Source organism: Corythoichthys intestinalis, chromosome 7, assembly GCF_030265065.1.
Source record: "Corythoichthys intestinalis isolate RoL2023-P3 chromosome 7, ASM3026506v1, whole genome shotgun sequence".
Taxonomy (NCBI): domain Eukaryota; kingdom Metazoa; phylum Chordata; class Actinopteri; order Syngnathiformes; family Syngnathidae; genus Corythoichthys; species Corythoichthys intestinalis.
In genome coordinates, this window is record NC_080401.1 from 30,139,112 (window position 1) to 30,154,567 (window position 15,456).

Sequence of the window (15,456 nt, forward strand, 5' to 3'; positions counted from 1 at the left end):
ATATTCTTTCATAGTACCTCCAGTTTTGTCAGTAACGCGTTACTGTAATCTGATTACTTTCTTTCAGTAATGAGCAATCTAATGCGTTCATTTTTCTAAATCAGTAATCTGATTAAAGTTACTTTCCTTGATGACTGTGTATTACTATTTTGTTATTGCCTCATAATGTATGCAGAATGAAGAATACTGTAGTCATGGGAATGACATCACATGTCACATTTTCTAATCGGAGATGGGAAAAAAACGGGTCACGTATATTACCATGCTGCGTGGGCCGTGAGTGCTGGGAGTTTGCGGCCTAAGTAACATAGACTTGCTACCTCGCCAGGATGCAATAAAAGAGGCAGGAGATATACTACAAACGGCCACATTTGCTCACTGGAAACACAGCAATTACTTCACATTATTGTCCAGTAAAGATGACAAAAATATGCCCATGCGTTGCGAACTTTGCACTGGATGAAAAAGACTGTCGAATCATTTAACGCCCTGTTGTTGCTGGCGTCAACTGCAGTGGACAGTTGGTGTGTTGGGTTGCACAAGTTCTGAAATAAATGAATAAAACCTGAAGAAGCTGGCGATCTCTTTGGCGATGGTACCACAATAATAATTGTCACCTCAACTTATGAATACTGGCGAATGGAAGAAGTTCACAGGCTCGCACCCCACGCTCATATTTTTCAATCACTTCAATCTTCATTTCAATGGTAAGCCTCACCTTTTTTTTCACCACTTGGATGTAGAAACAAATGGCGGATGAAATTTTACGTCGGATGTCGAAAACATTGAGTGGCGAAGCGATCGTATGTCGAGGTACCACTGTATTTAACTCATTGTATGCCATTGATGGCAATAGATGTCCAGTTCATTTAAACCAGAAAGACTTGCAGTAACTGCTAATTGCCATGGACGGCGCAAGCTGTCCAATCCATTTTGATTGAGTCAAAATGAGTTAAATTCGTGCCCTATAAGGGGGGGCGAAATTATACCGTATTGGCCCGAATGTAAGACGGTGTTTTTTGCATTGAAATAAGAATGAAAAAGAGGGGGTCGTCTTATATTCGCGGTCTAGACGTCATACCCATTCACGACGCTAGATGGCGCCAGATATCATTGAAGCGATAATCTGTCATGACATATCTCAGCTATGCGCCCATTCGCGACGCTAGATGGCGCCAGATATCATTGAAGCGATGTTCTGTCATGACAGATCTCAGCAACTCTCAAATTTAACCAGTTTGCATTATTTTATTGCACTGTTTGTCCTTATTTAGATTTGTTTCAAGACTACAGTTACAGTTAGACTTCACTTTGATGGTTAATGCAGTTATTGCAATTTTGTTGTTTTATCACAATAGATTGGTTTATTTACATTTGAAAAACCAGAAGACTTTCATTTACAAGTGTGAGTGCACTTTAGTTTACATATTTAAATGTTCAGATATTAAGATTTAAATGAGGCAAAATAACATGCTTTTTTCTCTTAAATATATTGCTATACTCATTTGTTTCGAATGTAATGTAATTATTTTCTGTATAAAAATTAATTTGGTGTTCAAAAAGTCTTTTTTCAAACTTGAGTCTTGAAAAAGAGAGGGTCGTCTTAAAATCAGGGCCGTCTTATTTTCGGGCCAATACGGTAATTTGTCTTTAAAAAGGGTTACTCATTTTAAAACTGATTACCGGCATGTGCAAGACGAACCAGCCAATCAGTTATTCTGTATTTATAACAATGCAAAAACTCAACACATGTATCTTTTTATACATCTGTGCGCAACAAGTAGGGATTGCAACTCATGCAACAATGACGTCCACAGAGCTAGGACTAGTTCTTCACTGGAAAACTATGGGATCAAATTTTAGATAAACTCTTATGGACAACACACTGGCAATATAGTGATTAAAATAAGTCACGCAGAGTCTGTCCTTAAGCGTTTCGCATATTTCATAAATGAACATCAAACTGCAGATTACGAAAGGTCTGACATGGTCTATTTTTAATTACAGCTCAGTGTTTTGGTCTAGTGGTTTTAAAAAAAGATATTAACAAGTACCAACTTGAGCAAAGCTTAGCAGTTCATTGCTCGTCTATGGCAAGTGTCACTGGCATGCATAGCAGACTTGTTGCGGTTTCAGGAGAAGTTGCATTGTTTTGTGTGGACAGGGACGTGTCGACAAAAACTTGTATTTACTTGATGAGAAAGTTAATTAAAAAAAATTTTAATTCAACTATCAACACACGTATAAATTAAAAAACGACTGAAAGAAAAGGGACCAGGACTATTTCCTCCTGTAGAAACTACAGGGTCCTTTGGTCCCTGCAGCCTTGGGCTCAGAAAAAAATAAATAATCCAGAACCCCAATGACAATGGGATTTTAAAAGCATCAACAAGTAGTCTTTGGCTTGCAAACATTACACAACTACCCATGGTTACTTCCAAGAACTGGACATATCACAACGATCTTCCAAATGGTTTTGATTTCGTAAATGTTTTAAAATGTCAAGCTTAGAGTACCATTCTTGTGAACGAACAGTGATGCATTTATTACCCATTATAAATGCAATCAACCCTGTTTGTTGTACACCCTTGACAACTCTAATCCTCTTTCCCAACAGACTTTGTTTTTGTTATTCAGCAGGATTGCGTTCCCTTGTCCTCTTGCATCAGCTGCTTTCCTTTTAGGGCTTTTCCTGAAAGCACTGTCATGAATAAAGAGATAAATACAGTAACAGGGTTCTTTTTAGATCGGGCCACGTTCACCTACGAGTTTTGCACAATTGTTCTTTTAAGGTTTTTCAAAGAAGTCTAACAAGTAAAAGTGAGCGCTACTGTGACAACACAATATTTGCAACATGGGAATATAATCTATCATGCCTCTCAATATGTAAATCGGAAAATACTAGCATTGTATAAATAAAAAACGTATAGGGAGCCCCATGCCTAGGTCACTTAATCTAGTAAAATTACTTTTATTTTACATCAATTGAAATTATTCTACTTTATTCAACATAATTTAACAATATTCCACTTCTTACATTTCATTTAACAGCATTCTAAAATGTTCCACATCATTTGAATGTTTTACATTATTTTAATATTAAACCATATCATTCAACACCTGTTCCATATTCCAGGATTCACACTTTCTAAATAAATTGTCCTCTTATTCTATTCATACACGGAGTTTAGGGGGAGCTGGGGGGCCATGTCCCCCCTGGCCCCAGTTCCCCTCTGGTGGCCGACAAGTGTCATTACATGGAATTTACTTTCCTATATATGATTTTAAAATTAAGAGTTTTCCGGTAAAATATTGTCTATAAAAATTGTAAAGCAATAAAGCAAACAACAAAAATGAATGAAATGAACAAAAAATATTTTTTAATGGGTCAAAATTATTTTTCAAACAGATCATGAGACTAGCACGTTAGACCGTCATTTGCTTTGCTTAGCCAAAACCACCCGAGGACTGAAGAGGCAAGATGGATATACGACATTTTTTCAAACCTAACCTTTCAAAAGCGACAACTTCTGAGAAAGAACCGAGGATTGAAAATGTTGACCATGAAACGCCAAATCACCACCAAAATGGTGAGAGGAGTTTCAGTTGGCCCCACTAAAGACCCTAATTGTACAACAGAGCCACCACCGGTGTCTTGCCAGTGTAGTTACCCCCGTCAAAAATTGTATCCCCTGGCCGCGATACAGTACACACACACATTAGTTATGAGTTATGTCGACTTAAACAATTAACTGAAGCCAGAAAAGAACCACTGTTATATACAGTATGTTGAACATCGATGTTTATTAAATGGGAGAAACTTGAATTACATTAATAACAGTTATAGGTCATCCTCTCAGTAAAACGGCAAAACATTGCCTTTTTTTACGTTCAGTACGTATGTTACGTTATACGACAGAAAAAAAAGTTGTTTTTTTTTTTTTATCGTTGGGCCATGTTTTAAAACCTCGTAGATAACTACATCACAAAAACACAGAAATCAAGCAAATCAATGCAGCGCAGTGGCTCCGCCCAGGGGATACAATTTTCGACAGGGGTAACCACATTAGCACGACACCAGCGGGCGTACCATATTCAATGGATAACGATCTTGGCGAAAAGTATAGGTGTCCTATGCAGCCTGATTTAGAATTCCGCTCAAGAATGATTGGGGGGGCTAATTCTCAACTTTTTATTATAAATATTTTAGTAAGTTAATGTTATTGCTGACACTGCGTTTCGGGGTCATCAACATGTTGTGCCCCCCCTGCCCCAATTGTCAAACTCCGCCTAAGTTTCTATTCTGCACTTGGTTTCAATTATGTACATTAATCCTTAAATTACTATATGTGAAATCTCCATGGCAATTAATGACTTTTGATCGAAATGTGTTAGACTGTCATTGGACTGATCCAGAGCATGCTGCTTGTGCGACCTTGGTGGCAGGGGGACGGGTCCCGATAAGCTTCTGCTTTTTTCTGTCTCCTTTGTCATGTCTGTTCTCATCTTCTTTGGATAAACAAACATACGCGATGATTTCCCTCTTTCTTTCTTTCCTTTCTTTCTTGTGACGTTGATTTTAATGTTAATGTTGATGATGATGATGATGATGACAATGACAATAAATTCAAATTTAAAAAAAAAAAAAAAAATCCTTATTATCATTTGGAATTAAGTACTAAAAATCCATGCTTTTCATGAAATTACATAGAGGGTCGTGACCACTGATGCACCGATACCAGTATCGGCAGGGGCGGGGGGCGATCCGGCACGAAATGGTGGTATCGGTATTGCCGAGTAACAACAAACAGGGCGCCGATGCCATTTACCGGTCCAGTATTATAACAAAGGACCGCAGCCTTTTTTCCCCCGTTACACTCACCACACTCTGTCTCTGTTTTGTGTGATGACACGTGATCACTTTGCATGCCAAGCAGCTATCGCATTTGGCCTGCTCCAGACTAATGAGAGCAGGCCAATAGCCGCTCTTAACCGATGCCGGGGCAGTTTTTTTATATGGAGGACAAAGTAACCAGCATTATTACTTTTAATTTCATGAACGGTGCACTGTTTGGCCTTTGAAAGCTAAAACTCAAGGTTTTAAAAAGTTTATTCCATTCATTCACTATATTTTCACTTTCTTACTGTTGGGCTAGTATTATACATGTATTATACATTCACGAATTAAGCCAGGGCAGGATGTATGGGGTGGCCGGGGTGGGCACGGCCCACCCAGACAGGAGTCCTGCCCACCCAATCAAAATGTCGGGAATACAGTATCTATTATAGCGTTGCGCTGGATATAGAGAACGCACGGAGAGTTGGTCACTGTCAAGTTCAAAAATAGACCCTTAGGTAGACATTTGTAAAATTACCCAAAAATAAGGAGAGAAGACACTCAGTTTTCTTGGCCGAGGAGAGCAAGGAGGGACTAGACAGAGAAATGCTATATTACGCTGTATAGTCACCAAAATTGATCTAAGGAAAAAAACCTCCTTGCTCTTTTTATTAGGGGTTTGTCCTAACACAGAAGGGTGCCGCCCTAAAGGGAGGGGGAAAGCAAGCTGGAGACACCCATGTGATTTTGGTTGGCTATGTGTGAGCATGTAGGTGGAAATAACTAAATACACGTGTGTAAGCAAGGGCACAAGGGCACTTAGGTAAAGTGGTCACAATGACCCAGACACTTCAGTTATGCAACGCTGCGGCCATGGAAGATGTCCTCGAATGGAAGATTGTCCTCGAAAGTCTAGACGAAAGTCCAGACGTAAGATGCTGAAGATGTCCTAGAAGGTCTAGTTACGCAATGTTGCAGCCATGAAGCAAGGCAGTTGTCACCCCGACCCTCTTTAACACTTTGTAACACTTAAACATTAACTTCAACAGCCTAGTATAGCAAGCAATAATCATTTACTGGTTATATCAAATAAGAAAAAATATGGCAATATGTATTATGTATGTATTAGGTATATATGAGCACAAGCAAATATTCATTCAATCAAGCAAATATTCAATCAACCCTCAATAATTAACTCAACAGTCACACCAACTTTTTATTGCAGGATTAACGGTTACTGTTGGCTGCAACCACGCCGAACAAGCAATCACCAAAACAAGATGTTTTTCCAACCTCGTTTGTTATCCGCGCGCTTCCTCCCTCTCCTCCAGACACAGTCGAACATCCGGGCATTAATGACATCACCAGCCACAACAAAGCATCGCCATATTGAAACGGGGGCAAAACACCAGTCACAAGCAGTTGCTCTGTCGTGCATTGTAGTACAAATGTGTTGAATTTTTGTCTTATTTGCGGTCTTTTTTTTCTGTCAGAATGACAAAAAGTTGCCGTGTTGCGGGTTGTAACACAAGGAAGAGTTCGGAGCTGCATTTGAAGTTCTTCATTCTTCCTCATGAGAAGAAAAGGACAAGGAAATGGCTGAATTCAATCAATCGAGGAACAGTAAAAGAAGACGGTCCAGTGGATCATTCTCGCCAGTGGGAACCTAAATCCAGGCACATATACGTTTGCAGCTGACATTTTATTACTGGTGCGTAAACTTTAATCGATTTTTTTTTTTTTTGCCCCAATTAGCTGCTATGATTCAATAGACAAAGCAGTGGTCATTATTACCGTAACCGACAACTCGCAAAGCATTTTCTTTTGCCTTAAACTGCTCTGATCGATCAATTGGTATATTACTGGCCTGGTGGGAATTGGTTATTTTGCCGTGACGTGTTCACGGCAAAATAACAAAATAATCCCTTAACGCTTGGAGGCGAATTACCGTTTACGGCAGAAAAAATCACTCCCTATATACTACCAGTTTTCTTAGTTCCACACAGTACATATTCCACGTAAATGATAAATGTCAACTTACTGGGTGACTTTATGAGGTAGTTGTAGATGTTTCCGAACTCCACTGCAGGCAATTCCTTTGGATTGTTTATCCAGCTATCAGCTGCGACTTTGTATGGGCAGATTTGCAGGCCAATACATGCTAATTTTAAGTTGTATTGCCTCCTCGCGTCTGTCGGCAGTGATTCGTGATAATAATAAGCCATTTTTAAGACGTTTTTATGAAAAAAAGACGCAAAACACAGCTGAAATACATAAATGTCAGACGTTTGTCTATGGATGTTTATCTGTGCGTGCCCCCATCTCAAAATGGCGACAGGTTGCTATGCGGGATGACGTCATAGTGACATCACGCCGACTGCGGAATAAGTAGATAGATGAATGAAAAAAAAAACATTTTTTTAAATAAACCCCCAAAAATTAATGCAGCCTCAACGGGACACAAGCCAGTGTCCTACTTGCGCCGGTCCCAAGCCCGGAGAAATGCAGGAGTCAAAAAAAAGCCTGCATTGGGGATGCCCCCTCAAGATTTCTTAGTGCCCACTCTGGTGGGTAAACCTAGACCCAGGCCTGAATAAAGCACTATTTTGGCCTTTGAGAGCTATATGACTATAAAAACAGAGAGAGGGCAGGACACCAAAGTATCTATAGACATGAGACGACTGGATGGAGGGAGCTGATAGGCTGGGTTGAAACTCTATGATGAAACAAAAAGGCACTCCGGATGAAAACAACAATAAAACAGTAGAACAAAACACTATTCAAAAGAAAATTCAGACACTAAAACACATCACACTGATATTTAGCGCTGCATCATCGATGGAAGCTTTGAAATCAGTTTTAAAATATCTTTGTCAGTTTTTGTCGAATATATTGCATATATAAATGCCAAAGTGCAATTGTTTCTTTGAAAAAAAGTTTATTAATGAAGAACATTACATTGATATTAAATGACAGACAAAGTAATGTATTTATTGCATTTATGGAATGAGAGACCAGTCATGTCAATACCTGCGGTAGGTGTTGTTTGCTTGTATTTACTATGCATGTTCTGTCATTTGTGTTTTACATCACCAGCAAGATGACAAGAACATCAGAAACAAACAAAAGCAACAAAAGTTTAACATAGAGTGTTGTGTCCAGATGAGTGTTTGTGAAGTGTTTTATCCATGAAGGGCCTGGATATGTGGCAAACCAAGACCCTCCTCACCCATTTTTTTTTTCTTAAATAGTTTTAATTGACTATTGTGTGATGAAATTGTATAGATTAGACATGTTATTTTATTTTGTTCTTTAGCATCTTAGCAGGTGGATTTTCAGGCCAACAAATCTTTAGGAGCAGAATTGGTATTTCGTTGTTTTTTTTTGTTTGTTTTTTTTTTTTTGTTTCAACATCATGTTAGTGAAACCCCAGGACATTAATAGATGCAGAACAGTGTGGTTCCTTTAAGCAGCAAGTCAGTCACCTACTGACAGATATGCAAAGTGTCCTTTAGCCGGTTAACTTGCAGCCTTTTGAATATATTCATCAGTATTCCACTTGTCTACATTGATGCTGGGCACAGTCTGGGGAGGGGCTGGAAACTCAGCAAAGAGCTGCCAGGCTGGGATAATCCTAATTAATGTGGATTACATTCTCTGTATATTATCAGGGTTTCCGTGTGACTTCAATCATGTTCTATTGTATTTTGGAAAACTAGGACAAGCACATAAATTTGATCAAATTTGGGAAAAGCTCTATTGTATTAGACGGCAAATATAATCTCTCAACGGTTCTTTATTAATTCATTTTGGAAACAAGCCAGCCATTGAAATCAGGGAAACAGGGCTGAGATTAAGGCACATTTGTCGGACAGATGGCTCCATGAATGGTTATCAATAAGTAATAAGTGTATTAATGTCCTTTCTTCTATTTGCACATTCTTCTTTTCTCAGTATGCTTATTTTTCATTTCTTGATGAAGAGGGGATGTTATCCCAGAGCAGGGGTGTCCAAACCTTTTGCAAAGGGGGCCAGATTTGGTGTGGTGAAAATGTGGGGGGCCAACCTTGGCTGACGTCCTTTACGTAGAACAATATTTTTATGCAAATTTTAGCAAGCCGTTCTGTGTGTCACATTTGCTTTATTATAGGGCTGCAGCTATCGAATATTTTAGTAGTTGATTAATCGATGGACTAGTTTGTTCGAATAATCGAGTAATCGGATAAGGAACATGAAAAATTAAAACACCTGAGCTGAGCCTCAAACGATATAATTTTTTTAAAATGATCTGTGTACAACAAAAGAACAATTGGCTAACTTGGATAGAAAAAGTCTGCTCGCCTAAAAACTATAAAATGTTGTTTTTTTTTTTTTACAATGTTCTTAACAAGTGTTTCAGACACATATTCCCACAAAAAATGACTAAATATACCTATAAATTAAGAATTCGTTTAAAAAAAAAAAAAAAAAACATTCGCTCAAACAAAAACTTAGGTTATGTTGGTCTTAACAGGGAGCGGTTGGATTCAGGCATGTGAAAAGAGGCAGACTAGAGGGCATTGTATCCACCCTCATCAGGAAAATTAAATACAATAAACACTTTTAAAATCAATCATTACAATGCCACTTCAATTAAACGAATACTCGAAGCAACAAAATTTAGTTAGAATATTTTTTTCTAATCGAATACTAATCGATTAATCGTTGCAGCACTACTTTTTTTTTTTTTTTTTTTAATTAATAATTTCAACAATTTTGCAACTAGCCTTTGTGGTGCTCTCTTTCGACTCTCGGGCTCTTGCGAAATACTGCTGCTGTGAAATTACACTAGCTTCAAGTTGCTTCAATTTCTCGCAACGTATCTACCCTGTAATCTTACCGTACATGTCAGCGTGTCTTGTTTAGTAATACTGCCTTACATTGAACTCTTTAAAAACAGCGACTGTCTCTTTGCAAATGAGGCAGACACAGTTGTTGCGTATTTTAGTGAAGAAATAATCCATTTTCCACCTATCCTTGATGCGTCGGCTGTCGCAGTCAATTTTTTTTTGTTGTTGATTGTCACCATTTTAGAAAAATGGGAGTGAAGGGCCACACGAGGTAATGTTGCTTGGAGTGCTGCTGCCTTTTAGTGTGTAAATGAGGAGCAGCATTTAGTGTGTAAGCTACTTCATACGCTGGTAGCAGTACTGATGACCAATTTATTAAGTCTGTGTGCGGGCCAGACGTTACTGTTTTTATGACGGAGCCTGGGGGCCGGATGAAATTTGACCACGGGCCGCATTTGGCCCCCGGGCCAGACTTTGGTCATGTCTGCCCTAGAGGGTTATGTAAACCGAGAGGAAAATATTAATGGTATTTTCTTGTGCATGACAAGAAACGTGAAACTTAATAGAGTATTTTAGAGTATTTTTAATGAAGTACTAAGGAGCAGTTTTTTGGAATTCCCCAGAAAGGCATACTGTCGATTTAAACTGCTAGGCAAAAGTGCAAATAAATGGCTTTTTTTTTGCCTGTTTTGTAATACATATTTACATAGAATGCTTGTATCTCTGTCCTCTCAGGATTCATAAACTAATGTTAACTGCACTACATAGCACTGTGCCTACGGCTGGTATTAATCATGTCAATGTATTAAAAAAATGTGCAATTAAAAATCCACAAATCAGTCTGATGACTTCTATATTAAGGACTATATACACAAAAAGCCATCTACATAAACTCTTTATATAAATATATAATATAATATTTGTATTTACACCTCTTAAAAAATGTGGTGTGATGCCATCTATGCTATGAAAGGTAAATACAAGTGAGCACACACAGAGGTCAGAGCAGGTAAAATGCTCACATGAATCAAAATTTCAACAATCATCACCATCATTATCATCAATTATCGTTGTCGCCCACAAAGAAACAGTGAGTGGCCGAACTGTGCTCAAAAACATTGCAAATACTAAGCAACCACACACACGGAGTGCGATTGTTTGTCAGCCCCCGATCCTGTCACTCAAAACTCAACGGGGATGCCAGCAGCAGCAAAAGGAACATCGCCAGGCTCAAATGTAGCAGTTCAAGAGTCGACATGCTGGCTGAACCTGTGACAGGCTCCTGAAGGAGTAGACGTAAATGGATAATGGATGAAAGCAGTGTCAAAAGAATGAATAAATGCCATTAAAAAAAACTAATACAAGAAAGTAATTGTAATTTATAGCTTAACCAAAATGATCAAGCGCACAATTTTAAAGGAGCCAGTATGACTGGTTGTTGTGATATAGTTTAAGGTTGAAATCCATAGTTGCAATTCCTCTATTGTGAGGATAGGTATGGCTTACCAGTGGAGAAGAGTTGAGGTGAGGAGGAAGACGGTTGCGAGGAGGGGGAGCCCTATCCTCCGTCACTGGACTGTGACCACTGGATAAATCATCTGTGTAAATACCAAACAAACAATAAATAGCCAAAGAGAATACATTATCTGTATGTTCAAGCAACTTCATAGCCGCATTTTTAATTTTGTTTGTGCACTCAAACATACCACAGTGATAAGAAAATTACTGAGCATAAGCATTTAAGTTCAGACTTGCAGGAAAGTCAACTCAGCTGAAAACAGGAGCATAAGCTGATCCAAAGAAGCCAACGTCAGCCGGTTACAATCATTTCCTCTTAAATATGCTACTGGATCATTCTAAAAGAGTACGGTAGTTAGTTTTGACTGGCAGGATGGATGAATTGAAATGACTGGCTGGCAACCAGTTCAGGGTGTACTCTGCCTACTGCCTGTTGTTAGCTGGGACAGGCTCCGGCAACATTCGTTGGGATAAGCGGTTCAGAAGATGTATGAATGAATGAATAAATATCTTCTTATCGTGATTATTCTTTGCAATGAATGGCATGATCATTATAATGTTTAAAAAAAAAAAAAAAAAGATGAGTCATTCCAGACTCCGGGCTGAACCATTAAATTATACGCTGTGGGAAAATGTTGACAATGAAAAAAAGAGTGCAGACAATTAATTCCTTTGTCCCCCTTATCATATCCTTTAGGACGACCATTCACATGTTTACAGAAAGAACAGGCACTTTGTCAACAAGCCTGAAGACAGTGACAGAAGAGCAATGTGTATAGTTATACATGATTATATGAAAATATATTCCTCTTCAGTTCCTACCTCCAATATATACTGTACATATATTAAACATAACGTAAAGTACATAAAGTTGAAAAACAACGTTTAGGACAAGGTTAGCTACACAATTGCAGTGGGACAAAAGAGTCCAATATTGTTAATTCATGCTCAGTTGTCACTCATCTACTGGTTATTATTGCTTGTGTCAAAGTAAAACACAACTGCACATACTGCATGTATATTTGATCTTTTATACACAGTGGTAGTGGTATGAAAAAGTATCTGAAATCTCAAATATGATCTGATCGTTGTCAAATTCACACAGATGAAAAAACAGTGTCTGCTTTAGCTAAAACCACCCAAACATTTATAGGTTTTCATATTTTAATGAGGATAGTATGCAAAAAATGACAGAACAGGGAAAAATATGCAAGTGAACAATCACATTTAATATTTTGTGGCTCCTCCTTTGGCAGCAATAACTTCAGCAGACGCTTCCTGTAGCTGCAAATCAGTCTGGCACATCAATCAGGACTAATCTTGGCTCATTCATCTCTACATAACTGCTGTAGTTCAGTCAGATTCTTAGGATGTCTGGCATGACATGTTGTCTTCAGGTCATGCCACAGCATCTCAATGGGGTTCAAGTCTGGGCTTTGACTTGGCCACTCCAGAATGTGTATTTTGTTCTTCTGAAACCATTCTGAAGTTGATTTACTTCTGTGTTTTGGATCATTGTCTTGTTGCAGCATTTATCCTCTTTTTAGCTTCAACTGTCTGACAGAAGGCCTCAGGTTTTTTTTGCAAAATATCCTGATAAACTTTTGAATTCATTCTTCCATTCATGATTGCAAGTTGTCCAGGCCCTGAGGCAGCAAACAGCCCCAACTCATGATGCTCCCTCCACCATGCTTCACGGTGGGGATGAGGGGTTGATGTTGGTGAGCTGTTCCTTTTTTTCTCCACACATGAGGTTGTGGGTTACTCCCAAACAATTCAACTTTGGTTTCATCAGTCCACAAAATATTTTGCCAAAACGTCTGTGGAGTGTCCGAGTGCCTTTTTGCGAACATTAAACGAGCAAAAATGCTCCGTGGAGTCCTCCCATGAACACCATTCTTGGCCATAGTTTTACATATAGTTGATGTGTGCTCAGAGAAATTGGACTGTACCAGTGATTTTTGTAAGTCTTTAGCAGACACTCTATGGTTCTTTTTTACTTCTCTGAGTATTCTGCGCTGAACTCTTGGCGTCATCTTTGGTGGACGGCCACTCCTTAGGAGAGATGCAACAGTGCCAAGCTCTCTCCATTTGTAAACAACTTCTCTGACTATTGATTGATGAACATCCAGACTTTTAGAGATGGTTTTGTATCCTTTGCCTACTTTATACAAATCAACAATCCTTGATCGCAGGTCTTTATTCAGCTCATTTGATCGAGCCATGATGCACATCAGACAATTCTTCTCATTAGGACAATTATTACCAGGTGTGTGTTTTATAGTGGGCACTTTAAACCACTCATCAGTGACTGGGCACACACCTGACTTAAATTGTTTGGTAAAAATGGTTTCAATTGCTCACTTACACATTGTTCACTTACTTATTTTCCCCCTTCTGTCATTGTTTTCATGCTATCCTCATTAAAATATGAAAACCTATAAATGTTTGGGTGGTTTTAGTGACACTGTTTTTACATCTGTGTGATTTTGATAAAGATCAGATCACATTTAATGGTGATTTTATGCAAAATGTGAGAAATTCCAAAAGGTTCAGATACGTTTTCATACCACTTTCCAATTCAATAGAACACTGCTGCCTATATGTTGCATTCTGACAAAAAAAAACAAAACCATACCCTTAAGAAATACTCAATTGAATAACCAAAGGCCTTCCTTCATATAGCTATGGCATGAAATATGATAAACCTTGGGCAATTTTTTCTTTTGTAACGACTGTCGCGCTAGATCAGTGATCTCATCATCATCCGTGACCTATTTAAGGAAATATAAATGGAATGCATGTCAACACCAAAAAAAAAGCGATGTTGGATTATATCAAAGTCACTCTTTTTCACTTATCACGGCCTGTTCTGGTCCCCATTAACTGCGAAAAACGAGGGATCACTGTAGACTACTTTTGATTTGTAAACTGCAACTTCCAGGTCACTTTTGGTTCATTCCAGAAAAAAGTTTGTGCCTCAAATATTATTTCACACCTACATTCTAGCACAGCTGGCATCCCCAGAGGAGCTGACATGAAGGTTCAAATGAAGGACAGGGGTACTTGCCACATACTCCAAACTGGCTTAAGAGGACAGATGGTGTTAAGAAGAAAACCCCAATGCAGCAACTCCACTGTTCAATAGTAATTCTAATTAAAGGCTGCTTCCAAAATAATGAAATAAAAAAGGAAGAGAAGCCTATTCCTAAGGGTGACAGCAAGACTTCCGGGCAGGTGGAGCGGAGCACAGCCATAAATCAGAACTTCAGTGACCCACACAGAATATGCTGATTGCTATGCAGTGAGGAAATCCCTAACAAAGGCACACACATACCCACACGCACACACTTCTCAAACCATTAGTCCTGAGAACTATGCCTAGTTGCTGAAACAGAACCAGTGTTTTTCAGTTGCAATCGATTCAGCGCTCAGAGACACCAATATAATCAGTTTGTGTGCACTTACACAATATTTTGATACCCTTAAATAATAGCTGTTTAAGAGTGTAAGCATTGTGTTCTATTCAGAAAAAAATAATATTTGATTTACAAATCTATGTACTCAATAAAATACGTAAAACCATTTATCTTCTACCACTTACTGCAGGAACTTGCACTCTTTTCTGCACAACATTCAGGCTGCATACTATCCAGGAGGGTGGGTGGAAATTATGAGAAATTAAAAACATGGGCTATTTGCAAGAAAACGCCTGCTCTGTCTAATAGGTGCTTTGTCTTTTCTAGTCTAAAAACAATTACGTTATTCCAATGCTATATGTTTACAGGACTTGCCCAGTCTAACCATACAGATCATACATAAAACATGCATAGTCTTTGTAAAACTTCGTCCTTTGCACCGAGTGACAATTTAATGAAGGGTTTTAAGATGTACGCATCCTCTTTCAAACTTGAAAATTTAAGTAAGGTTAGTTCATTGTTGTGAACTTTCTTGCTGAACTTGCACTCGATTTACATTGGTTGACAATATGCTCATAAACAGTCCCGCTTGGTGATAGAATATGCATGCGGTATTACAGTGATGCATATAAGCATATGTACACTTGTTTAGTATGTGCATCAAACACAGAGTACGTGTTTGTAATTTGTGTCAGAATTGATTATATCTCTTGACACAACAAATTGTTTAAGCCGTAGTGCATGCATAATTCTATGCAAATGCTCAAATTTTATACATACTGTATTACTGAGTTGAATTGATTAAAAAAAAAAATTTAAGTGTTATTTTCTTACCAAGACTATCCTAATGAAT

General features: G+C 38.4%; 1 protein-coding gene across 2 annotated transcripts in view; it reads right to left on the reverse strand.

The window, feature by feature from the left end:
* Window positions 1-7,753: 7,753 nt before the first annotated feature.
* LOC130918832 (glypican-5-like) overlaps window positions 7,754-15,456 on the reverse strand; it is a 79,325-nt gene continuing 71,622 nt past the window's right edge. For both annotated transcript variants that reach the window (XM_057840939.1, XM_057840938.1), the window contains 2 exons: window positions 11,173-11,264; window positions 7,754-10,948 (listed from right to left, as the gene is read on the reverse strand). In XM_057840939.1, the coding sequence (XP_057696922.1) occupies window positions 10,844-10,948; window positions 11,173-11,264 (197 nt within the window). In that variant the 3' untranslated portion in view covers window positions 7,754-10,843. The remainder of the gene's footprint in view (window positions 10,949-11,172; window positions 11,265-15,456) is intronic.